General features: G+C 37.0%; 1 protein-coding gene across 4 annotated transcripts in view; it reads left to right on the top strand.

Annotated features, from left to right (window-relative positions):
* The window catches only part of DOCK4 (dedicator of cytokinesis 4), a 254,113-nt gene that overhangs the window by 75,638 nt on the left and 151,289 nt on the right, over positions 1 to 27,186 (top strand). For all 4 annotated transcript variants that reach the window (XM_087765670.1, XM_087765672.1, XM_087765671.1 and 1 more), the window contains exons 2-8: positions 10,815 to 10,898; positions 11,897 to 11,937; positions 14,329 to 14,384; positions 16,306 to 16,402; positions 20,604 to 20,752; positions 22,089 to 22,173; positions 23,825 to 23,976. In XM_087765670.1, coding sequence (XP_087621796.1) covers positions 10,815 to 10,898; positions 11,897 to 11,937; positions 14,329 to 14,384; positions 16,306 to 16,402; positions 20,604 to 20,752; positions 22,089 to 22,173; positions 23,825 to 23,976 — 664 coding nt within the window. The remainder of the gene's footprint in view (positions 1 to 10,814; positions 10,899 to 11,896; positions 11,938 to 14,328; positions 14,385 to 16,305; positions 16,403 to 20,603; positions 20,753 to 22,088; positions 22,174 to 23,824; positions 23,977 to 27,186) is intronic.

Below are 27,186 nucleotides of genomic sequence, written 5' to 3' on the forward strand. Positions count from 1 at the left end.
CCATGGTATCCCAAACTTATTCCTAGGCTTCTGTGCCAAATCTAGAGAAAGGGGTAGGGAGGGAACTGTTACAATGGCAGTGATTTTTAGTGACTCTCCCAAGGTGTTAAAACCAAAAAAAATCATCTTGTCTCTTGAAGTACTCGTACATAAAAAGATAAATGTTCAGATGCAGTGATGAGTTGTAATATAAACATTTAAAGAGGACCGTTTGCTGATACGCTTCCTTCTCCCAACACATCAAACAGAACAGTTGCACCCTTGGCAGCAATCTTCATTATCCTAATTGGTTGCATATACTTGTCAGATACATTTTTCACATGCTTTTGTGTGCTTTTATAAACAGCCGCCAACTGAACCTAAACTCTCTTCACCCTTGATTTTGGAGTAACAGGCACTATTCTTAAGCAAGCATGAGCAGAATGTGAGGGTTCTGATTTTTGAAGAGGATCCTACAGTTGCACTTCTGAAAGTGCACTGTAACATCACAGAGATACTGTTAAAAGTATATATCCAGGTAGCTTTTTTAATTTTTCAGAGCTTTGATTAGGAAAAAAGTGTATGCACTTGCTAGATTTGTTTTAGTCATACACTTTAAGATACTTGTGGGATTATGTTAAATATCCCTGAAGTTTTCAATTTTACAGAGATTATGGATTAGTGATGAAACTCTGCAGGGCTAAATACACTGAATTCTGCTGGCTCAACTATTGAAATTAGGCTGAAAAGGGCAGTGGTTATTTCCAACCATTCAACCTAATAAACCAGCTTAAAGCCAGAGTGGGATGCTTAAACTTGCGTTCAGCAGTCTCTGAGGATTTTCACAGGAGAAAGTAGTTTTGCTTTGCTAGTCCTGATAGCTGTATTCCAGTCTATTTGAAATGTCTCTCAATTACACTAGATCAAGAAAGTTCTGCCTCATTTAAGATAAAAAACATGTGCCTGGGTATTTGTAAGTGATTTGTAATCATGATCTTCCTTAGTTGCACTTAATTCCACACCTTGCCAAACTGTCCTGTCTTTCAAGTGGTTTTCTGATACTCAGTTTGTATCTGCAGAGAATTGACTGACCTGTAGGACAGGCTACAAAAGCTCACAATTACAGTTTCTTTTTAATGTTAGCTAAATTGCACAATTTGTTTATTGCATAAGTTGGTAAGGTTTTTGTTTCATTACTGAAGAAATGACTACTCATGATTAAAGCCATATTCCAATAATTTTTGATGTGCAGCAAAAAATTGGCATTTACTATTTAATGAATATGTATTGTAAGTAACAATGTAGTTAAGGCTCATAGCTTACAAAACCAAAATAATTTCTTGAGTTATAAAATGCTAGAGAGAACATTGCAGGTATGTTAAAGTCAAAAAAACAGAACTCTTAGTGGTAAAATGAAAATACTGAAAATAAATTATAATGAAATAATTGAATGTCAGAGAACTACAGATTGCCAGGACACTAAAACTCAGCTGAAATATAATGATAACAGACAAGCTGAAGAATAGCATTGCAAAATTGCAAGATGTGTTGATTTTTTTGGGGATGTTTTTTTTGGGGCGTGTGTGTATGTTTAAGTTTCAGTGATGTTTTTTCTTGTCTTCCACTGATGGCAGGTCAAGCAGAGAGCTAAACCCTGCTCTTTCAAAGGAAATACAAGAAAATTGGACCGTGTTTCATCTCTAAGGTCATTTGATGGACCTGTGTGTTAGAAAAATTTTCCTGTGGAAGATGGGTGCTATGTCTTTTTTGTGTTAGTGAAGAAAACTTATGCTCTGCTTTTCTTGGCTTCCTGGAATGCTATTTATTACTTGAATGGGAGTAAACAGTGAAATATTAAGGGGAAACCAGTCTCATTTGCCAAACTCTTTGATACCAAACACATGGAGTTTCTCAGCTACTCTACTGTTGTCTGTGTTCCCCTTCGGTGGCTCTGATAGTTGGTGAAGAGTAATGCTGCAGCTTGCACAGCGGTCTTGTTTTCTTTGCAGTTCACAAGACTACAGCTCTTCTGAGCTTGGGTTGCATGGTGCTACTTGCAGTTTGTTAAAGACTGTAAAATTGTGCCCCCCAAGTTCAGAGCAGCATGTTGTGTTATAATGCTTTTGGGGAGGAAAGAGGAGAATGGGGAAATGTGTGGTTATTAGACTTTGGACCATACCCAGTGTTCTCACATAAAGTCAGCATGAAATTGTAAGGACATACTCATCTATTCAAGCCCTACTTTAAAATAATTGTTGTCTTTTTATTCTGAAAAAAGTGAAGTGTTTTCTGGGAGATATCTCCTGTGCCTATAATTATGTGAGGCATTTGATTTTCCTGTTCAATTTCTCCTGGCTTTGCAGGGATATGACAGGTAGTCGGTGAACCTTCTGGCATATACAAAAGTATCACCAGGGATCTGGATTTGAAATCATGTAGAAATTAATCTCTCTTAAATTTAATTTTTTGGTGGTTTTGGTGAGCACCACCTCATGCTTTAAATGAGGTCCAAAGTGAACTGAAGAGTTGTCATGAGATCTGGTATCTGCGGTCACAGGGCTTCGTTGGCTTTGATGGACCTAAGATAATGCACTTGTGCTGTGAATACATTAACCTCCCTTCTTTACCATACCTGACACTTACAGAAAGTTAAAAAAAAAACCCAGGGGTTTATTTGATTTTAATCAGAAACTTTGGTTTCCCAAAGGCTGTGAACAAAACATGAAGACTTTTTCAAAGTCTCTTTAACTTTTTAAAGTTAAACAGCAATAACTCTTTTCCTTCGTTATCCTATTAAAAATTAAAGTAATTACTTAACGAAGTTTGAAAATGCTTAGAATGTTGGAAATACTTAGTCTTAATAAAAGACAGTGAATAACATAGCTATTTTTAACTAAAAAGGTTGTTCTCATACACAATGTCATCTTAACATAATCTACTTTTTTCCACTCATTCCTTTCTCCTAGCTGGATTTTTAAGCTGTTGCAGTTTCCAAGTAATGAAGAAAAATGACACTTAATCCACACACTGCTCAAGATGGCAGTCTTAGAGCATCGATACTGCATCTGTAGCTCTACATTAGAGAATTGTAAGTGAGACCAGCTGGTTGGACTGCATGTAGACTAGTTTGTTTATTATAATTTGATTGAATGCATGGAATCTATACCTGATTGTACTGAGTCCGCCTTGCCTTCTACTGTGATGCCTCTGACAGGTTTTACATTGACATTCCTTCTCTGTAGAGAAGACTCCTGAGCAAATTCATAGGGAGGAGCTGTGTCATCTATTAATAGACTCTAGGGTGTACTAGATTTTCTAGACTTGTAAAGACCTGTTTTATTTTCTTTTTACTTTTAAATTCCTGGTTCTAGAAGTAGTGCAAATCAAGAAATTGCTCTTAGTGAGGGCAAGATGTAGACATAACAAGATGCAGCAGGAGTTCAAGAAATATAAAGGGTTTAACTAGATATTTGATAGAAGAAAACCAATGAAATCTCATACGTGCAAGGACAGGGACCCTGGTGGTACATGCTGAATTATATCCGTTTTGGTGTTCTAGATTGGCAGCCGTTCTCAACAGCAAATACATGCCATCACTTGTTACTTTTAGTGCTCTTTTCTAAGATATAGAGCCTAATAGCTAAGGTACCCAAAGTAAAGAGTTAGCAAAAATATTTGCAGGTATTGGGAGAACCGATCAAGCTATTATCAAGAGATTATAAGGTTCCTGCCTGTAGCTGAGATGCAGGATGAGGAGAGCTTGACAAATGTTCAGACAGTCACACTAAACTGATTATCTATGTTAGAATTGTCCTGTGGTTTTTGGAAGCATTGTAATCGGGGATTTGAAAGTGATTACCTTGCTGAATTCAAATGTTCAGACCAGCACAGGAGGGAATACAGTCTGCTGCAGCTCTGTGCCCTTTGTGTATTTCAGACTTGGCATTTGCCTTTTCTGTATAGGTAGCTGGTGCTATAGCAGTAGGAATTCCAGGTAGTTTTGTTTTGTTTTTCAGACAACTGAAGAACAGTTGTATATAAGTATTCTACTTTATATAGTATTTTCAAAGCTTGGATGTTGACACAAACTTTTTTGATTTTTTGATGTGCCGTGAGGTATTTTCATGAATAGCTGTTCAATAAATGTTCTTATTAGGAAAATTCCATGCAAGCACTCATCTCTTAAGAACAATTGACTGCTGCACCTGAGCAGAACTTCAGATGTTCAAAAGCCACACATGGCTCAGGAGTCCTGGACTGTCATTATCCGAGCTATGCGTTTGATCCTTTTAACTGTGGTGCACATGTACAGGCAAGAGAACTTGCATTCCTTCATTTCAGTATAAATTTGAGTGTTTATCCTCAATCTGCAAGAGATTTAAGGATTGCTTCTGTTATTGAAACTAACATTCATATATATATATTGTTTTTTGAAAGGAGATTAGATTGATTCCCCCCTACCCCCTCTGCTTTTCTGTCACTGTCTTCATTAGCTTGTTTTTGGTTTGCAGCAAGCCTCCTAGGGTATCTGTAGGCAGCACAACGCATTACTGAACAGATGCATGTATTAGAAGCATGAGCTTGTAGCTATGCTATCATGCCACTCCATCCAGATCAGTTTGTATGTAGGCAAAGCTCAGTGCACGTGATGGCCTTTTACAGTAAGTTTTGGCCATTCTGCATTAGCAAAGTTGTATGCCTCTGTGTTTATGTGTCTAACAATTCCGCCTATTTAGAAATCTAAAAAGGTTCTTCAGCTTCTTTTGAGGAGAAACAGCTTCATCCTGGAAAACGTACAGCTAAGGTGCAGAGAGGGTGACAAGAGATTGCTTATTCAAACTTTCCCACAAGAACAAGGGGACATGAAACGAAATTTTAAGTGGCACTGTAAAACAAGGAAGACTTTTCGCCGTGAAGTGTATCTAAACTGGAGAGCTTACTGTGACTTTGTGGACAATGACATTATGATGCATGTAAAGCCTGGTTAGGCAAAATAATAGAAGAAAAATCCATCAATCGTTGTTGAAAACAAATACCATGTCTGGCTCAGGAGATCCCTGTGCCACGAAATGCTGAGAGCTGTACCGAGGGATGCTTGCATTGCTTATCAGTGGTCAGTAGCTTCAGACATGAGTTTACGAACAGTATCCTGGGTAGAGTCCTTGGTCTGTGTTGTGTGGTTTTTTTTTAAATGGCTGTCCTGATGATGTGCTCTCTCTAATGTTGCATTTTCTGCAGCTTACAGTGCTGAATGTCTGTTGTATTTCCTATCCACAAGTACATATCAACAGATGTCTTTATTGCAATAATGTAAAAAACTCACTGAATCAGAGCCTTCCTCAGAGGAAATGTATATACATCTTTACTCATCAGCTGAAAAATTGCATAAAAAGTTCAGTTTTCAATCCTAAAATAAAAATGCAACTGTAATTATTGTTTTAATTAATATAATTCCTTTATTATGTTAAGAGCTCCCTGATTTCATTTATTACAACTTTTATTTTTTTCAACTGTTGAATAGAAAAGAAACCCCTTGAAATGGTTGTACCTGAAAGTCTCAATCTGGTGAAAGAATGGCACTTTAAATGCAGAATAACAACTTTTAAATTTGCTTTTGCCACTGAGAGGACCTGACTTCAATTATAGCAGATAATATCTGGAATCAATAATATCTTCTCGTCATCTGTTAGGAGGAGAGGAACAACAATGTCTGCTTCATTAGTTCTTATATGCAGATCTCCAGTTATTTCAGGCATAAAGATTTTAAGAATATAACCCCAAGCAAATCTTTGAAGTGGGCCACTCACCCCTGTTACCAGCTAGTCAATTCCTTTTCTATCAGAGCATCTTGCTCCCTGTCAAAACCAGTCCCTCTGACACAGTGTTCCCACCCTCCAAATCTCTTATTTTCCAGTGTGTCTTTACCACATTTCTGTGTGGTTCATATACTACCTCTGACAGTTGGGGCATCATGACTTAGGGCATTGAACTGGAGTCTATTTTTTACTCCAGCATTTAGCATGCACAATATGGCCAAGTAATTATTAAAGTAATTATTGAAGTAACTTATATTTTTCTACCCTGTATCTTTTCCCCCCTTTCCTCTTTCTTCAGTTGAAGGACTGTTTTTTATTATGTGAAACCTGAGTCTGCTGTTGTGGTACAAATGCTCATTTCTGAGGTATTAATAGTTGCTGTAGATGTTGCTTCTACTGCTATTGATTCCTTTATAAGCGGGGGCGTACATCCTGCTACTCAGCCAGGAACTGCAGTGTACTGTGTGTCTCCTTTCACAGTGTTGAGCTTAATTTCAACTTGTGACAGGGGGACATCTTCAGCACCATGTCACATTGCACCCTTTGTGGGGAGACATTTTCCTCTTATAAATGGCGTGAAGCTAGCCATGAAACCCAGCATGCTCTTGGTGAGTCTCAAATGCTTCTTTATAATGCTAACTCACATGTAAGATTTGAATGCACTAGTTGCAAGTAGAAAAAGAATCTTGTTTTATTTTTCAGAACAGCAATGCTCTCTGTGCTGTAGATGAGCAGAAGGTGAGTTCCTGCACCAAAAACCTTAATTTAGGCTTTAATTAAGACCTTGGGCTTGAATTACTCTTTTTATATGCCAGGCGCTGGCGTATGTAAAATTGTCCAACAAAGTGAGCGCAGGCAGTGATTTGGATGAGAGCAGAAAGATGAAGTTTCTTTTGAGAAGCTGAACATAGGAGTTCCATTGGATTATTCCTTTTCTTTCCTCTTTTTCCTAATTGGAATGGTGGTCTGATATGAAGGGTCACACATGCCCTTGTAGTGAAGAACTTTGTGAAACACATAGAAAGGATGTCTTGTAAGGTCTTACGTCACATTCTTGATTGAACTGACTCTGTTCTATTGAAATGTAGAAGAATATTAAGAAAATATTAGTACATTTGATTAGTTTTAGCAGTTAATCACAGGCAGGTAACTTGTTGTTTCATAAAGGTTCGTCTCTTTCTGAGTATCTCTCCATAGCTCTCTGAAATGGGTTGTTTCATAACTTGGGATTCACTGTACCTACAGTACCCTAAAAATTTTAAGCTTGGCATTAAACCCGAAGATGCTTTAATATTGCATGTCACTGTAGTTCTCACCATATGATTTCACCTTCTGTATGGCTTAGGTTTTTGTACTGTGTTATTGTCTTGCTTTCTTATCTTCTGAGGACCCTTTGGCAGCAAGAAAATATTTAATAATGCCAGTTAGCTGCTGTATTTGAACTCAGTTTCTAAAACACTTCTGAGAATATATCCTCCTACAAACTTTTATTGTGGAGTTCCACATTTCTCCTGTGGCTGAGAGGTGATTGAAGAGGGCATCAATCACTATGCCTGTGCTTGAAACACAAACAGGACATTTATATGACCTTCAGGTACTACAATGACAAAAAAAAAATGTACCTAGATGTAAGTGCTTTTGATACTTAGCTTCCTGGGGACATGCGTGTGGACAGCACATCTGCAAAGACTGCAGATACTGGTAGGTGAGCTATATTCAGAGTGGATTTCTCTTCTTCTGTCTGTCCTCCTTTTCTAGGGTCTCTGCTATCCAGTTGCAATGGAAGTGAGAGAAGGTGATAACCCCACCAGCTACTGTTATAAGAATGAAAATGGTGCATATTTGATATACATGGCTTGGTGAATGCTGTATATATAAAAAGTCCAGTTCTGAGTGTGATAGATGTGTACTGCTCTCAAGTTAGGTTGAGAACAGCTTGAGCCACGGTCACTGCAGAGTGATTATGTACTTATTACTACTAGGAGAAAGAATTAAGGAGCATCTGCAAAGTGTTGCAGAACAATGTGGTCATTGGAGGAAAGGGCGAGAGGTTCAGTACATCAAATTGATATCATGGCTTGGTTGAGCACCCTTGGTCCTAGCTGAACCACTGAACCCTGGGATCTTCTCTGGTGGAACTGTAACTACCTCCTTCCATGACTTCATCATTATCTTCCCTGTAGTCTACTTATGTATATACCCCACAGATAAACTAAAAAGACATGAATAGCCACCTTCTGTCTCTATTCCAATTCTGTAATGCGACTTGATCAGTAGAAAGTTAGCCGAGTAAACATTTGTGTGATAAGTTTATTTGTGGATCCCTGTGTTTTGCGTTAAATTCTCTGCTGCTCTGCAGTGCACTTCTGTTTAGAGTGGCATTGCTAAAGACCATGGGCTGCCTATTTTGAGCCTGACTTCTCTGCAAGACCTCTGCAAGAATCCAGCCAGAGTTTTGTGAGTGGATCGGGTGAATGTGCTGGCTCAGTGGTACAGGTGATGCTCTCATTTCTTTCTTTCTTTTTTTCTGGTACTCTGCAGGCTATCCTAGAAGATATTTCAAGGTAGACATTTTTGTCTTCCATACATGCTCTGAAACAAATTCTAGCTATTTTCTACACTATATCAGATTTCAATCTTTTTTTGTTCTAAAAGTTTTTTTAAACTTCTCTTAAAAATAGAAAAAGAAAAGAAAAATCTTCAACAGATCTAGTAACTAAGTAATAAAAACTGAATGTCACAGCAAAGTCAGATCATAACAATGTGACAGGATATATTGGCTCTTAAGGAGAAAATTACTGTCATTTTTTTATCTCATGAAGTTTAAAAATAAGACATCACACAAGGGTTTGGTTTTGCATGCTTCTTCTGTTAATTCCTTAATTTTATTTCAGTGGCTGTAGGTGCTATTTTGGCAGGCTTCATAATTTAGTTTTGCTTCTTGCAAGCTAGAAAGGTGACCAGGATGACTCCTCTTATTCCAGTGTCACAGAGGAATTTATACATTGTCTTGATATTCAGGGAGTTTTGTTTTTATTTTAATCTGTTCATAGTTAATAAGCTGTTTTAATTTTTAGATCTTTGTATAAGAATTAACTGAAAAATTCTCATTTTTCAACCCTTAGACAAACCTTTCCAATGTACAAATGCTGTCTTGCAACTAACTCTTTTAAAAAATAGTGTACTTGATTGTGGTGGGGGAACCAAAGTAGCTCTTTTTATTTCATAATGCTTATCTCGGGGTATTTTCTTTGAATATCTTGGAGACTAGGAGCACCAAAATGAACAGAGATTGATTCAATACACATGTCGGGGGTTGGAGTGGGGGAGAAGCTCAATGCTATAAATACTGGTCACATGTTACATCAAACTCTTAGGGACTGCCCAGGCACATAATCTCACAGGCTTTTTTTGAATGGATAAATACAGACTGTGGGTTAAGCATAGGGGTGATTTAGCAATGACTGAAGTGATGATTGAATTCAGTGAGTTTTGAGGGCTTCAGATTCTGAGGAAAGATTTGGCAAAAATGTACTTTTTTACATTTTGGTACATGCCATCCTATGTATAAACTGTATCCCGTTGGTTTACTCTTAAAATCTGGAACTTTCTGGCAAAGATTCATGAATGAATCTTCAGTTTTCGTGGTTGCTGACAGCTAATCTCTCAAGCTGCCTTTGAACAATGTGACAAGCACAGGCGGTGGATGACAGGTTATATTGTGTTTGAGTGTAGTCTCTGCCTGTGGTGGGAGAGACCTCCGACAGCAGGCAAGAGCTGCCAAAATGGATTGTTGTGACTCAAAATCTTGCAGGTCCTTTGGTGGAAGAGTAGTTACTTTATATGCATATCTGCATCCAGGGGGTTTCCTTTTGGCTTTTACATGTGAAGATTTGTTCTCATGCCTCTGAGCTCGTGTATTTTTTACTTTGCTGTGAGATTTGGGGTTTCCTATCTAGATGGATAGAGATTTGATAGCAGCAAGACTGCTGTTAGGTCACTAAGTAATTTTGTGCATCGTGCCCTACTGGTACTGGCAGAAGGCCGTTTCCCTCTTAAACTTCAAAGTTAAGGTCCAAAAGAATATTACTATACAGAGAATCAAAATCACTATTGCTTGGTCTCATGGCCTGAATTAGATAATATATTAAGTTCAGAATTTCAAATACAGTAAGCACAGTGTTGAATAGCTGACCTGCTATCTAGCATGTTAATGGATTTTTAGCGTTTGTAGGAATGAGCATTCTGAGTGGCTTTTGAGAACTATATTTTTGGTTCTGAGTGAAAAAAATAGCTGGCTATTTTTTTTAGCACTAGCAATACAAGACTTAAAATTTGACCATTGTAAGTACTTGGTAACATATGTGCTCTAGTGGACATTCTGTTTCTGAGGCATGTTTTATCTCCAGCAAGGGAAGCCCATTTCTGTAGCTCTTGTCCCAGCTTGAGCTCATGGCCTGGGATTCACTGGCTTTGGGGAGGCTACAGGGGAGACTGTGTGCCCTTCATATGTTTTAGTGAACAGCATGCTTTACTGGTCTCCACCCCCTAACTATTTCCTCACATTTGGAATTATACGAAGTATTGGGTTTATAGCATCCATTAAGCACATGTGAAATAAGGTTTTCCTTTTGTGGTGTGTGGGTGGTATAGATAGCAACAAAAATATTGGCACTTTCAGCTTGCAAAATTCTAAGGTTTGATATGTGTTAATGTGAGAATTTGGAATAAAACGGTTTCTGTCCTTCAGGGTAGTTATGGTCTAGCTAACAGTGTTCTCCAGTACAAGCTTTCCATTCATGTGTAGTAGGTTTTTAAGTGTTTTGGGTTTTTTCAAGTCCGGTATTTTAAATTTTCTTCTCATAAAAGTGGCTTAACCTCTGATTCTTTCTACAGCTTATTAAATTTCAGTAAGCCTGTTTGTTCTAACACTTAACTTCTCCTGTTAATATACTATTTTTAAGATGAATAATTTATATTTTAATCTTGTAAATAATTGAAACTTATTATCATTTTCAGTAATAGCTGGTTTTCGAGGGACAGTCCCACATGGCATATCACTGGAGATTGGAGACACCGTTCAAATATTAGAGAAATGTGATGGTGAGTTCACAGGTTGGAATTCCAGGGATAATGAAGTTTCATATACTGTTGATTTGAACCCCATTACTATTCATTTACTTTCTTAAATTAACACATTCTTGAAATCAATAATATAATACATTTTGGCCTCTTCATTTCTTTCACAATTCCAATGAGCTCTAATCCCTATAATAATGAATTTGCAGTTCATTCCTTTTATTTAATCTCTGTTTAATAAACATTCATAGAGGACAGCAGTTAAAACAGCAAGTTCTCATTGTGATTTTTCTGCTTTCTTGGTGTTCCCAAGGGAAGCCTGGCTGCCATCAAGACCCTTTCAAATGATTTCAAAGTCCATAAGTTTAAATGTTAAAGCAGTGTAAACATTCTTTTCTAGCTGTTCTGAGGAAGAGAATGCTAATGATTTTAGCAAGTGTCCATTACTAGTGCATGAGAAAAAGTTGCATTTCTTTCATAATCTACCTCCTTAATACATTACCTAAGGCTTGTCTGTCAATGATTTTTTGATTATTTATGATTATATAGGTATTTTTTGGTTTCATATCAGGATTATATACTGTTAACCTTGTAAGAAATTTTCTTACAGAAAGCACAGGATCTGTTCTTTTGAATCGGGTGTATTATGATTTTTGTATAGTAATGTGCTTGATAGATTTAGAACATGAAGTCCAAAAATGATTTGTAAATGTTTACAGTGAATATGAAACTATTTCCCTTTTGACTGGTGTGGTGTCTAGTGCAAAATATACCTGGGTTACATTGTTAAAACGTTTGGGGATACAGGGTTAAAGAGTAATTCCTGAAATTGTGTGAATTAAGTCATCTGAGGGTGAGCTGTTCAAACAAAATACCTTTCATTGTATGGAAAGTCTTTTAGATGAGTGCAGTCTGACAGCACTGTGTAATTGTCATATCTGTCCAAAAGGGAAAGATGAAATCTGTTTTACATATGGAAATGATTTGCATACTTTAAAAAGCAAAATGTTCTTTCTTCACAGGATGGTACAGAGGATTTGCCTTAAAAAACCCCAATGTTAAGGTAAAAGTCAATTGTAGTTTTGCATTCTTTGGCGAAAATGTATATTTACTTTTTAAAAGTTCATAGTCTCCATGTATGTATATAATGTTTACTCTTAAAATAAAACTAGAGCTTAGTCAAGTATATTATTGAAATTGCTTTACTTAGATTTGGACATGGATTACACTTCTGAAATGTTCCTGTGTATTAGGGTGGTACACTTTACAAATCTGAGGCTCTCGTGAATTTTCTTTCATTTACGATTTTTAGATTGTGAACTCAGAGGAAGCTAAGTTGAAGGGAAAAGACTACTGAGAATACAAATTGTAAATACTGTTGGAAAAGTTGGTTGGACTGTGCCCACTTTTCTTGATGTTTTGAATTAATTTAGAGCAGCCAGTGGAGACAGCTAGTTTATAGGAGCCACATGCAGAATATCAGCTGAATAAAAGATATGTATTGTCATGTAATATATGTGGTTCTTTTTATTTTTCTTTGTCGTCTTTGATTTCCATAGTAGTATAGCTGATAGTACTCTACACCAGACTTCACTGATTTTTTTTTCTACATTCAGTCATGAAATATTATGAAATTCATATTTCAGTGTTTGTTCATGTTGAATACATTTAAGCTTTACCTATCTTATTTGTCTTTCTATTTTCTTAATCTGTCCTGTTGACTTGCCTCTGTGACTGTAAAGATTGTTTTTCATATGGGAACCCATTTCAAGATTTCCTTTTTTTCCTCAACATTAGTACTAGAGTTTTTAGTCTTATTAAAGCCATTGAAGAAAGATCTTAAATCATCTGTTGCTCCTTTAACCTGCATTGTAAGCTTTGCTTTTTTCTTTTTTCATTTCCAAGCCCCTTCAGCTGCAAAATAGGGCACATATATGTTAATTTCCGAAGTTTCTAGGGGCTCATATCATAAGTCATTGGCCTTCTGTGCCTAGCCCTGCGGGCTCTGCTCATAAATTTCCTTTGCTTTATGTGGAAGATCAATGTGAACAATAAATTTAGTCAGAGTCTAATCTGATGTTTACTACTTTGACCTTATTGATACATATTGCAATTTGATTTATAAGACATGAGTGGTTGGGATTTGTTATTGCATCTTGTCTTTTGTTGCAATTCTCACCACATGCTTGCTGTCAGTCTTGCTTTCTGGTCTGTCAAATGTGTTGATAGAAGTTATGAACAGGTTTTCTAAACATGACTTGATGTGTGAAGAAATGAGATATATATTTTCTGCTTTCCTAGCATGAATGCAAATAGTTTTCTGAATTGGATTTTTGAAGGGAGTCTCTCCGAAAGTAAAATAATAAGCGCACCTTGTAACTCCACTTGTTATTGGTACCGCTCTGTCAAGATTCTTCCTTTGTTATTCTGCCAGCTTTGATGTTCAAAGAAATTATCTGTGAGAGCTGGTCTGCAGTAAGCGTGCATATGCAGCCATCCTGTTTTCTGGCACATCGTTACAAGTGCAAGGCTGTACATCTTACTGTCCTTGGCAGATGATCTCCTGAACTACTTTATGTTACAGAAGTGTAGGAGTATTTACAAGGGCAGTTGCCTCCGCATAGTAGATGCGTTTTTGTTGAAGGTCTAACGTCTGTGTTAAAAGAAAATGGGGCACCATCATCACAAAGGAAACCTGTATGCAGCTGTACTTATTATAAAGAGAACATATATGTATTTTCCCTAATTGCATTACGTAACAAGCTGTAGCGTATTACGTTCCCAGCCTGAAGCTGAGTTGCTTAATTTTGCTTATTGTTCTGATTTATGAAGGTTAGCATGCTGTAAGAGCAGTAGGACTGTTGCAGCAATGTTGTCCATTCAAAAGAATGCTGGAGAGCCCTTAAATAACTACAAAAGGACCATTCCTGACACTGAGGCTCTTTGGTAGGCATCTACCACAGCTTTCCCATGCACTGCAGGGCATAGTAGCCACCAAATAAAACTTTATTTTGACTACTTTCTGTATTAACTTAACTTTATTTTGATTGAACTTTGACTTTATTTTGCTTTATTTTGAAAATCCCTATCTGAAGATACTATTTTTAAGATGCTGTTGGTAAGATATCCCCCACAGTTGGTTCGTTTCTTGTCAAGGTGGGAATAATAAATAAAAATATCAAGGATAGGTGAGCTCTCAAGCAATCTTCTACATGTTCTACATGTGTTTATCTTCTAATTTTCTGAAATACTGAAGGATTTAAACTCTACTGAATATGGCATTTTAGATTCTGTTAGATCTATACTGAGTATACATTGCATTCTTTTTTGTGCATGTGTTTTGGTAATTATTTGGAGGACTTGTAATTCAGCATGCATTTGCATGTTAAATGGTACTCCATATCTCATGTAAGGGCAGTTTTTTGTTTTTAGCTAAACAATTTTTATTTTTCAGGGCATATTTCCGTCCAACTACATTCACTTGAAAAATGCCTGTGTTAAGAACAAAGGGTAGGTGAAATGTTCTGGATTCAAATATTTAAGCATGGTCAGTTGCTTGTCCCAAAGATCTTTTGCTTATAAGATAAAGCAGTGATTTCATTATGTTATAATATCATATCTTCAGCTTACTGCCACAGGACTTGAAATGGTTGTCCTTAACTAACCTGATACTTCTGCATGGTCATAAAATTGGAGTGACGTATTCTAAAAAGACATGGAGTACAATTGGGAATATCAGTCTGTATTGCCTCGAGGAAAGAGAAAACGATTGCTTGTTTTCACTTCCTGTTAAGTTTGGCTTGAAAAAGGTATTGCCTTAATTAGAAGTTATGCTGTACAGAAGCTGGCTATCGGCCTGCTGTTTAAGATTAGTTGTTTTCTCTGAGGACAGCAGCTGTATCATGGCAGATAACTGGCATTTTACCAACAAATAGTAAGATAATGTATCAGTTCAATGGCAAAAGATTTCACTAAAACTATAAATGGAGATGTTTTTTCCTTTACTTCTTTTCTTCAAGTGATGAAAAGCCAATGTTTATTTTTGACAAGTGATCTCTCTTCATTTTTAGACGAGTTAATAAAAACCAGAACAATTGGTTAAAACTAGTTAAATTTTGTTTTGGAACTCAAATGTTCTGACTAAAACACTCATTTTTATTTTTTTAGATGGAATACTTACCTTGACGGTATCACTTTTAAAAAATTTTTCATTTGTCAGTGATCTTAGTTCAACACAGTTTTACTTGATTTGGGAGCGTTCACATTGTATCATTTATTTAGATTTATTAATAGAGAACTGATAGGTAACAGTTTAAAACCTGTTTAGGTGAAGATATTTCTTATCATAATAGATGGATGCCTAAACATCAAGTGTAGGTGACCTTTATTTTGGGAGCATGAATGAGTGAGTAGAAGGTCGATGATTCATGATGAGCAAAAATAATCATGAAGACTAATAATATTAAAAAAGTCTCATTCCCACTGGTGAAAATGGCTCTACATTACTGCTAAACACTGTTTGTGATGGAGTTGAAGCCACATGTGGCTTGTCATGCTCTAGGATCCTTTCTCCTTTAAAAGTGGTTGTAGATAAAACTGAGGGTTCAGGGAAATAAAATTGTTATAAACCATCACAATAAAACAAAGCTTAAAGATAGAATAATTTTTGTTAGCAGACACCATGACAGTACTTGCAGGGAGTTCAATCTTTGGTGCCTCTATTTTCTTTGTTAGTATGTTTCCTATTCAGGCCATGTGCCCTACAGCACATCATGGCCGGGGCTGTCACATTGTTACGTTAACTTGATAAGAGTGAAATAATACCATGAGAAAAGTAATCCAGGCATGAATGCAAACCTTTGAAATATACTGTGTGTGAGAACAAAGTGGAAGTGATGGTGGTATGTAAAGTGATGGTGTGGTGGAGAGCTTGGTCTTGACCAAGCCAACCCAGCTTTTTCTTGGCCAGCATCAAATAGGCAAGAACTTGCTCACACTGTATTAGGTTTCTTTTGAGTTTTTATATCCTCTTTCAGTTGAAGGAATGGAATTTCCTGTCTTATTTCTATAAACAGAGATGTAAAGAATGGCAACAATCACTGGTTTGGAGTATAAGCTAAAGCGGCAAGATCCCTTTGGAAACTGTGGGAATTACTCTGCTGTGAAAGTAGTTTTTGACATCCTTATCTCATAGTAAAAAAACTCTCACTTTGACTTCTCTGGACCAAGACTTCCCATGAGGATAAAATTATTTTCACTCAAGACTTTTCCATGGGGGTTAAACGAAATATACAAATAAGTGTCATGGGCTGAAGGAGCACCCATGTAGGTTGATAGACATCACTGTTGGCAGGAGGAAGTCTTTATATTAGTAACTGCAATGGGATTTGTAGTGCTTGTGTAATATCATGTGTTCTTCTGCATGTTACAGACAATTTGAAATGGTTATTCCAACAGAAGATTCTGTTATTACAGAAATGACATCAACTTTAAGAGACTGGGGAACAATGTGGAAACAACTCTATGTGGCAAGTACCCTGAATAATGTTGCTTTGATTTAATGCCAGCTCAAAAGACAGTGTTGTTTAGGTGCTCTAGTTTAATTTAAATATGTATTTCAGAAAAAAGCATTCAGTTTGGTTTTTAACTGTTCTAATTATGGCTACTACTGCTGCTAAACTTCAGCAACTTATTGAGTCTTGTCCAGCTTCATCCTGTAGCTGTTGGATCTAAGGATTCCTTTGTCTGCTAAACTGAAATGTTGGAAATAAGTGTAACAAACAATATTGGTATTTTCTAGAAATATATTAATGAAAATCTCTCAGCCAGTTGATTTGATTTATACGCATTTTCTCAATGTTTTTGTTTCCTCTCACGTCCAGTCACAAGTGCTGAGATGTGTCCATGCTATTTGACCAGGAACTCTTGCATATGACTTAGATCAAGGGATGCCAGCTATTGAGTCCTCATTGCTGAGGGAGGCTGGGGCGTGATTCTTGATTAGCAATAGTGAACTGATTTTGGATTTGCCTACCACACATCACAGAAATGGATTCTGGTTTTGAAATTCTTCCTTATCTCACACTTTTAAGTTTTACTTAAAAGTCCCATGTTTCACAGTTCTCTTGTTTTCCTTATCTGGATATTTTGTGGCTCTGGTCTTTTTCTCCCTCTGACATCTTCAGGTCAGTTTGTTTCTCTCCTTGTTTGAATGAAATAGCACCTCTGCTGTACCATGGTTATTAGTGCCTACCTTTCCTTATTCTGTCATTTCTTCTCGTACTTTTTATATACATTTTCATATTTCATTCATACCAGTCTTAGTAATTCTATTACAATTCCCTACAGAGTGCCCCTCTATGAAATTGTTCCACTTTAGATACTTAGTCTTACCTTTCTGTTTTACTATCTTAGTAGATTCCTCTTCTCAAATTTCACTTTAAATCATTTTTTTTAGCCTTAACCATTCCTGTTTTCTGAACTTATGCTGTATTTTCTATTGCATTTCTGGACTAAGAACTGGATATACTGTTCCAATAGCAGTTGTGTGAGCACCAAACACAAAGTAGCAATAGGCAACTATTCTTTCTTTCTCAGAGAACACCTGTGGTGTGTGTTATTTCTATAATTTCCATTTACCACTCCATCGCTCTGTGCTCACTCTGTAAATGTGGCCTCTCCAATTCTGTAATTACCTCCCTTAAAAACTTTAGTTGAAGCAAAGATTATATCAATAAAAACGTTTGTGTTTTTTTTTAATTAGGGTAGGGAAACTTTTTTTGCATAGAGAAAACTCTTCCAAACTCAGCCACCTGATGGTTTCCTATTTATAGTCTTGTTTTGAGTCACTAGTCAGTTAAGCAGCTCTTACTCCATTATATAAATCATACTGATGTGGGATTATTCTACTTTATTTATCTAAATATTGTGCAGTATCAATAGGATCTTGGATACAAGCTCCCTAGACTGTTTTTTACTCCCATGTCTCCTGAGAACCTGCTGCAATCTCCCATTCTTTTGAGAGGTTTCAGATCAGTGACTTACTTTTTCACTGTAAGAAATCATACCATTTCCTTCTCTTAATTGGCTACCACCATAGATAGAAATTTTTTTGTTTCAGTGTACTTACAGCACACAGAAAGAAACCAGTTCAATATCCCCCTTTATTCTCACTGAAATTCAGCCTTCCCTGACCATTCTGCGTCTTAACTTTTTTTGCACATCATAATCTAAGACATAATATTTGCTGTAATTTCTTTTTTCCACGCCTACTTCTGTTTCCTCTATTATGCCTACTTCTATTTCCTCTGTTAACTTTTTTACTTGACTGTAGAGTTGTGTTTTTAAAGGTTTAATTAAAATATTTTAGTGTTAAATTGTGATTTGCATCGTGATTGTCTTCAGTTTTTAACAGTTGACCTAATCTACTACATTATAATCAACCACGGTTTGGAGATGGCAGCATGGGCACATATAAAATGTAATAAAAACCTGTTCACTTATATCTAGATAGTCTCCTACCCCTCATCTTAACTCATTGCTGAGTCGATAATTGAGTTAAATTGTGAGAAGATTAGCTACCTTCTGCTTATACAGGGGCTGCTTCTGCTACATAAGAAACAGCAATGAGTGGTGCCAATAGACCTACTACAAGTCAGGATGGTACAGAAGTAGCCAGTCTGTAACCTTTTTGAGATGATTGTATGGATCGTGTTCAGAGAGGCTGTTCAGAACCAGGTGACCTTTCTGAAACCTGCAATTGGAGCAGTTGCTAATTTGCTTAGTGAAAGTCTTTATACAAGAACCTACAAAATCAAGTATTTGTTTGTCAAGTACTTGTTTGTTGCATTCTAAGTAATAGAGTATCATTTTAAACTTGACAGTGAAATCGTGATTAAGCAGTATGAACAGTTTCAAGAACAGAAACAAGAGACTTCCTTCAAAGCTTGTTTGAAACTTCTCTAGATTATAATGGGAAGTAGTTTTCTTGAATGTGTGAAGTGTATCTAAGTGTGACTGCTTTGTGTATATTAGCAAGTAGTCTATTGGCTTCTCCTGGAACAAAGGAGCAAAAATATGATCCCTTAGTGTAGAGACCTAAATCTATAAAGGAAGCACAATTGCTTGTGGATCCACTCAGCACTTTGAGATACAAACAACTCAGACAAATTCTAAAGCTTTAGAAAAGAAAGGATACCTGAAAATGTTATTTTGAGCTTAATAGTGTTGTTAAACACTAGCATGTCTCTTGTATTCCCATGAATAATTTACTTCAGTAGAGCTTATCATCAGATACTGAAAACAAAGATGCACTGGAATTAGTATTTATTTGATTTGTTTTTTTAACTGTAGAAATGAAATTTTTATACAGTAGTGTCTGATGGAAAACTGAAAACATACTATCAGCTTAGTTCTCTATAATATTCCTATAAAGTCTCTTTTGTCTCTTGCTCCTAATTCAAGGGCTTTTTGTATAACTTTTTTGTTTTCTTTTACTTATAAAGTTCATATATTCCTATTCTTACTGAAGTTGTTTCTTTTTTGGCAACTTTTCTCTTCACTGCTGTTGTTATTGCATCTTCAGAATACACTGGCTTGCTTTTTTTTCCAAACAAAACCAAGACAAACAATAAATTAATGCCCATTTTAGTGAGCTTATGAATTGAAGGAATGTGAAATAAAAAGAGCAGATTTATCAAATGGCAGTTTGTCAGAGCCCTTGGAATATCAAAGTTATTGACAGAGAGTAATGGTGCTTCTAAGTGAATTTTAAGTTTTCATAGCAATTATGCAGCAAAAATAGCTGAACTTTGTTTTTATGCCATTTGTTCATAGGGAGAAAGAAAAGGGAAATGGGCTTAGGGTTTTTTGGCAAGAATTTGCAGAACAAATCTGAATAGGGATGTTTTTTCGATTTTGTGTGATGCATCACTTAAGTGGAGGTTGCAATAACTTCCTCAAGCTAAAGTTTCTCAGAAAAACTATATCAAGTAAAACCACTTAGAATTGGTGAACGAGGAGTTAAAAGAACTTCTGTTTGGGAGGAAACTGTTATGGGAAATTGTTTATGTCCTTACCTGGTATTATAATTAGAGTAGGAGGATGTGGTTTAAAAAGCGATCGTATTCACATCATTTCTCCTACTTCATCGTTAGGTGAAGAACAACTGCCTGGACAAGATGCTGTCTATGTGATACTATTTACTTATGGCTAGACAGTAGTGTGTACAGTTCTATCCATGCAAGAAAAAGTTAAAAGGACATTAACACTCTGGTTCAGAGTTTGCATGCTAGGAGCTATTACCTTTTTATTCCCTTATGCATATGAGTTCAAACAGTTTTGAATTACGTCATCACATACTCAGTTTGGATGAGACAGCAGCACAAAATAAACATGCCCTTGGAATAAAACAGTGCTATGGCATGAAACAATTTTTTTGTTGAATTTTTGTTATATCTGTCACATAAATTAGACTGTGTTAACATGAGGCGTAAGGAGTTGGAGTAAAATTTTGGAGTGAGTGTGGTGCAAAGATGGGGTCTGTGGTAAGCTGAAATGATTTTATACACGTGCACACACACATGTGCAGGTTAAAATGGTCACAGTACGATGGGAAGAAAAAAGAAGTAGAAGAATAAGGAGTTTTCTTGATTTCCCCACCATATCTGTGTTATTAGGATTGTCAGTTTATACAGGTGATGTAGAGGCAATTATATTTTTATCTCACAGAGGAATGAGGGGGATCTCTTTCACCGACTGTGGCACATAATGAATGAAATCCTAGACCTGCGAAGGCAGGTCCTTGTCGGCCATCTCACCCATGATCGAATGAAAGATGTCAAACGACACATCACTGCTCGCCTGGATTGGGGCAATGAGTGAGTAAATATAATAAATGAAAATAGTGTAATGTAATTATAATGCCACAGCTTTAGGCTCGTTGTAGAATGTTGAAATGAGGAACAAATTTGACAGGCGTTACCCTTTTTTAATGGACTTTCTCCTTCATTGTTTTTCTGTCCGCTATGTTTTAACAGTGAAAAGTGACTCGTCGTTTTATTTTGCTATTTTTCTGTTTTTTACATAGCAGTGGTATGGTCTACAAGAGAATTGCATTGGAATATCTGCAGCATCCTTTTACATCTTCTTAAAACATACCTGGCCAGATTCCTATGTGAAGCAGTTAGCATAGCTCTGTTGTCTTAACTGAAACTATATTGGCTGACATTGCTTCCTTTTTGACTTGTGTCACATGATTCAGTTCCTACTTGGGCATCTTTAACATACATCTTGCTACTATACTCTGCATTTTTCTTTTATCTGAGTAACTAATAAGAGCTAATGCAAATTGTATTATCTTTTTTTTAAAGTGAGAAAATGGTTAAAATACCTTTGGCATTTGGGTGCTGTTTCCAAGGTCTTTTTCTTTAGCCTATATTTATTCACTTGAACTCTGACTAAATGCAGCACTATTCAATAGTAGAATTAACTGAATTTCAGGGGTTTCTGCTATCTGAAAGCCTAAATACCTATCATAGTGGAAGAATTGTGATTAACTGTGTATGATTAGCTGTCTGCTTAGAATTTTGTGCTAACCGAATGGAATTGTGATGGTTTTTCAAGCGGTCAGTTCCTAGGCTTTAAAAACATATTTTTAAAAAACCTAATCTTTCAAGTTTTTCTAAATTCAGCATGACTGCCCCATATGTGTTCTTAATCTTTACTGCTTGCCGCTGTGCTGAAAATAAGTTTTATTCCTGTTGACTCAAGTTCATTTCATTATTTTGTTCAGGGGATACAGCCAAGCAGCTTTGATGCCATCCAGTCCAAATTAAAAATAAGCTGATGTTTTGGCATTTGGTGGATTTTCTTTTCCATGGTTGTCATTCAAATTGATAATACAATTCACATTGTACAATGTTCACAATAGTACAAAGGACAGTATCCATTGTACATAGTCCATAATGTGAATCAGATTTAAAAATTGTGGAAAAAGTATTCTATTAATGTTACAAAGTGAAAGGGGAGGAATTGTCTGTCAATGGTGAATACCGCCAAAATACATTAAAACAAAACCAAACCCAATTGTAGAGTACCAGTGAACATGTACATTGTTTGTTGGAATGTTTCTGTTAAATGTAAATAGAAGCAATGAGTTAATTTGTTTCCTTTGTATGTAGAAACTACTTAACTGTTGTTCCATTTCTCATACAGACAACTGGGACTTGACTTAGTTCCAAGAAAAGAATATGCTATGGTGGATCCTGAAGATATCAGCATTACGGAGCTCTACAGGCTGGTATGTAAATATAATACTCAGTACTTTTGTTATCAAACTGCATACTGATGTTTTGATGGCAGCTTTCTTCTACTTAACCAAAAGTACTTTTTTGGTCATATAAACTGGCATTTCATAATGTAATGAGTTTTACTATCAGAAAGACGTTTTCTTTTGAGCAGTTAGGTCATCTCTACATCTGTATGAGATGCTTTTATTTGACATCAAATTTGTGGGTGCACACATCTCATTTTACATGTTAAGTTTTATTTTCTGATATATCATTAAAATTGTGACTGTTAACATGAATCTAATCATCAAGAAAAGCTTATGAGACTCTCTTTCATTAGAGCTTTACCGGGCCCATGAGTCCTGTTAGATAAGATTTGTGGAAATATAATGATATGCTCATGGTAGAAGTATTGTCACAATTAATCATACTGGGCTATTGGTCTCTTCTAATATATTAATGTAAATAGCAGTTAAACTGCATGGGAAAGCTCTCCTTTGGGTATAAAAGCCCATCTTGATTTACGAAAACCAACACTGATATTTCTTATTCTGATTTAATCTCCAGTGAGGTCTAAGAAAACTTGCCAATTCGTTTATGTGGGCTTTGGCCCATATTTAAGTTCTGCAGCTGTTACAGATATACAGTTCTGATTCTTACTTGCTTAAGACTAAGCTTTTATTTAAACTAAATTTTATTTATGTTAACTTTTGTATTTAAATATAGAAGAAAGCAAAAATATAATTGCTACAATTTTCTGTGGAACTGAAGTTATATTATTTTTGATAATTTTTAGATACTTACATTGATAACTTGTAATGTCAAGCCTAATAGTAATTTCTTCATGCTAGAATCAGTATACCTTAGGGTAGTTTCAAAGTCATATGTGATCTTGCGGAATCCTGTTGAAGCACTAGATGAAATACAGTGAGGAACCATTAATCATAAGAAGAAACATATAGAGGAAGAATAACCCAGAAACTAATAATGGAACTCATGGAGTGCACTCTCAAAAATAGAGGGGGGAAAAAAAAAAGCCCAAGATAACCTCAGTTTGAAGACTAGCTTAGAAAGATTGCTGTTTAAATTATTTTTAGTACAACGTAAGAGAGAAATAGTACAACTTAGTATTGTCCTACTCTTAATGGGTGATTACAATGGTGAAGGTACAAACCGTGAAGTCAAATCAAGAGAATTTAGTAGCTGCTATATAGCAGTTTGCTAAAGATTATAAAATATGGACATGGTTTTTTCCATTTTAAAGTACTGGTATTTAGTCTTCTGCAAAAGCATTTTTTGTGTGTTTGAATACTAGAATATCAGATGATTAACTATTGAAACCAGCTATGAAATACTATATTGTTACAGCACAAAGCTTTAAAGTGGCTTAGAATTTTCAGAGTAGAAAAAAGGTAAACCTCTAGAGGTTACTATTTTTTTCTCCTAGAGATAATTATGATGGATTGCAACACAGGGAAAGCCACTTCCTTGTGTTCTCAGATTAAAAAAAAAAAAAGAAAAAAAACTATTACAAGCTAATATTGAATTAAAAATTTAAAAATTGGGATTAAGAAAGTAGTTCAGTATTACATTTTTTACCTCTGTTTTGAGATTTTTACGATTAAGTCAAACTGGCTGCTGTGTTGCTTGTGGTATTTTTAGATGGAGCATCGTCATCGAAAAAAAGACACACCAGTACCAGCTAGCAGCCACCATCTCTTTGTTCAGATGAAAAGTCTAATGTGCTCCAATCTCGGAGAGGAACTGGAAGTAATCTTCTCACTCTTTGATAGTAAAGAAAATCGGCCAATCAGGTACAATATGATTTTTCACTGGAATACTGATTTTACATAAGTTTTGTCAATATAGACTGTATGTCTTGATCCAGATAACAAATTTCACACTTAGAAACAGGCAGAATATTGTCTTGATTCAGGATAATTTTTTGCTTCCTTTTGAAATTCAGTTTCTCTACTTAATAGTGTGTAGTATTGTTTCAGATTAAATAATGTATATTTCCATATTGTTTACCTGTTTCAGTTAGTTTTGATGTGTAGAAACATATATACATGTATGCCTACAGAGTGAATGTTAGTTCTGTGAACTAAAGGTCATTTTTCAGTATCTCTATTTGCCTCTCTCCTAATCAGTGCACATTCAAAACTTAGAACTGTTGCTTGCTCTGTAATATTTGAGATTAATTCTCCGAGGTACATGAGACTGGAGGGCTGCCCTTAGTCAGTGAATTAAGACTCTTTTTATAAAAGAAACCTGTACTTCAATGAGGAGGTGCCTGCTCTTCAGTGAAACAGTCAAACCCAATCTCACATCCACTTAGGGTTTGTTTGGCCTCTTTTTTTCGGCTGGGAACTGATCCTGGAACCATTCTTTTTCTGTTTGTCGTAGTGCTTAAATTCTGTGAGAGCCCTGAAAACCTTTGCTTTTTTAAATATTCAGTAGTTATTTCTACTCCCAGCACACTTCTGGCCAAGAGAGAACATGGGAGTGAGTAGTAGCAGAACCACTATGCACTTAATAAATGTGAGCACAGGAGGAGAGCAGAGTAAGTGCAAGAGCTTTGTAAGTTCTGTTTGAGTAATATGCCAGGAAGACTGAACCAGTAAATGCTTGTGCAGTGGTGATGGGTGTGGTGGGTTGACCCTGGCTGGACACGAGGTGTCTGCCAGGCTACTCTATCACTCCCCTCAGCTGGACAGGGGAGAGAAAACATAACAAAGGGCTCCTGGATCAAGATAAGCACAGGGAAAGATCACTGGCCAGTTACCGTCATGGGGAAAACAGACTTGACTTGGGGAAAATTGATTGATTTGATTGGTAGTAAATTAAAAGTAGAGTAATGAGAAATAAAACCGAATCTTAAAACACCTCCTTTCTTCCCGGCCTCATCTTCGCTCCTGAATTCTCTACCTCCTCTCCCAGTGGCACAGGGGAATGGGGGTTGCAGTCTGTTCATCACACGCTGTCTCTGCTGCTCCTTACTCCTCAGGGGGAGGGCTCCTCACACTCTTCGTCTGCTCCAGTGTGGGGTCCCTCCCACAGGAGATCTCCATGAACTTCTCCAATGTGAGTCCTTCCCACAGGCTGCAGTTCTTCACAAACTGTTCCAGCATGGGTCCCTTCTATGGGGTGCAGTCCTTCAGGAGCAGACTGCTTCAGCCTGGGTCCCCCATGGGGTCACAAGTCCTGCAGGCAAACCTGCTCCAGTGTGGATTCCTCTCTCCATGGGTCTGCAGGTCCTGCCAGTAGCCTCCTCCAGCATGGGCTTCCCACGTGGTCCTTTGGGCATCCACCTGCTCCAGCGTGGGGTCCTCTGCAGGCTGCAGGTGGATATCTGCTCCACTGTTAGCCTCCGTGGGCTGCAAGGGGACAGCCTGCCTCACCATGGTCTTCGACATGGGCTGTAGGGGAATCTCTGCTCCAGCACCTGGAGCACCTCCTCCCCCTCCTTTGCTGACCTGGGTGTCTGCAGAGTTGTTCCTGTCACATATTCTCACCGCTCTCTCCAGCTGTGGTGGTTGCTGTGCAGCAACTTTTTCCCCTTCTTAAATGTTATGACAGAGGCGCTACCACTGTTGCTGATGGTCTCAGCCTTGGCCAGCTGCAGGTCTGTCTTGGAGCTGGCTGGCATTGGCTCTATCAGACATGGGGGAAGCTTCTAGCAGCTTCTCGCAGAAGCCACCCCTGTAGCCCCCCCACTACCAAAACCTTGCTATGCAAACCCGATACAATGGGAGATCACCTTCTGGTCAGAAGGCACCCATTCATCATTTGCTGCTGGTTGTTGGCCACTGTATTCTCTGCTCTTTTCACAATAGAAAGAACATGTTCTGGAGGCAACAAACATCATCTCCTTTAAGACTGGCCACTAGAGGAATGAAAGACTAGACTTCAAAACAAAAACCACTTCAACTAAGACAGCTCACAAATGCTTGAAAAGAAATATAAGCTACTGCCGTAAGCCTGTTAATAGGTAAAAAGTGTTACTCAAAATGTGTACAAAGCCATGACTGTGTACACTAGTTGTTGTCTTGTATATCGTAATAGGAATTTGGGAACTATGTGGAATTTGGGCTGAATTTGACAAAATTATATCTGTGCTTTGTAGCTGGGCAAATAACTAACCAGTGCTTTGAAGGAAGATTATACTGAGTAAATTGATTTTTATTGTTAATGAAATCTCACATAAGCAACTATTCTTACAATGTTAGCTGCTAAATACTGACACTTCATTTTGGCCTGCACTTTGGATATTAGTCACCAAAATGCAGTTTACTGTCATTTCTGAGAATTAAATGTGCATCAGGGCACATCTCTTGTGTTCACTCCAGTGAATGCCACAGGAGGTGATAGATTTAGGAGAGAGCTTCAGACCTTGACAAAAAACAATTTGGGTGTTATGGATTGCTGAAAACAAGGTTATGGCAGCAGTGGTAGTATGAAAGCAAATGGATTGGATTTCATGTTCACATGAAAGCACACATTCTAGAGCTTTGTCACATGCTTGCTGTGATCTGACCTTTAGTTATTGATTTCTGACTCCAGTGTCTGTTTGCAGCTGCTTTATTATGTGCGAACTTCCTCATCCCATTACTGGCAAACCTTGAAGTATGTTGCCATGAATCCAAACTGCCTTCTAGGACATGGGGGGAATGACAAAATGAACTTTGTGAAGGTGGTTTGCAACCATCTGCAAAACAAACAAACATACACCCCCACAACAACAAAACCACAACAAAAAACCCTCCCAAGAAACAAACAGATGTCTCAACATGCTGAAAAAGCTGAAACCAAGAGAGTTTTCACAAGAACAAATTAGGTGCAAGGTATATCTGTATCACAGGATGAACTCTGGAATGCAGAGGTGGCCAAGCTGGAGATTTATATGGTCTTTCTGGACTAGACCTGGAAGTGACATAACCAGGTTATCCCAGAGTTAAACCAAAGCTAGTTGGTCTTGGTGCACAAGAGTATGGTATGATGTATAATTTTTATTCAGTACAAAT

Source organism: Nipponia nippon, unplaced genomic scaffold (genome assembly GCF_047370975.1).
Source record: "Nipponia nippon isolate SJK-2023a ecotype South Korea unplaced genomic scaffold, ASM4737097v1 scaffold_3, whole genome shotgun sequence".
Lineage (NCBI taxonomy): Eukaryota > Metazoa > Chordata > Aves > Pelecaniformes > Threskiornithidae > Nipponia > Nipponia nippon.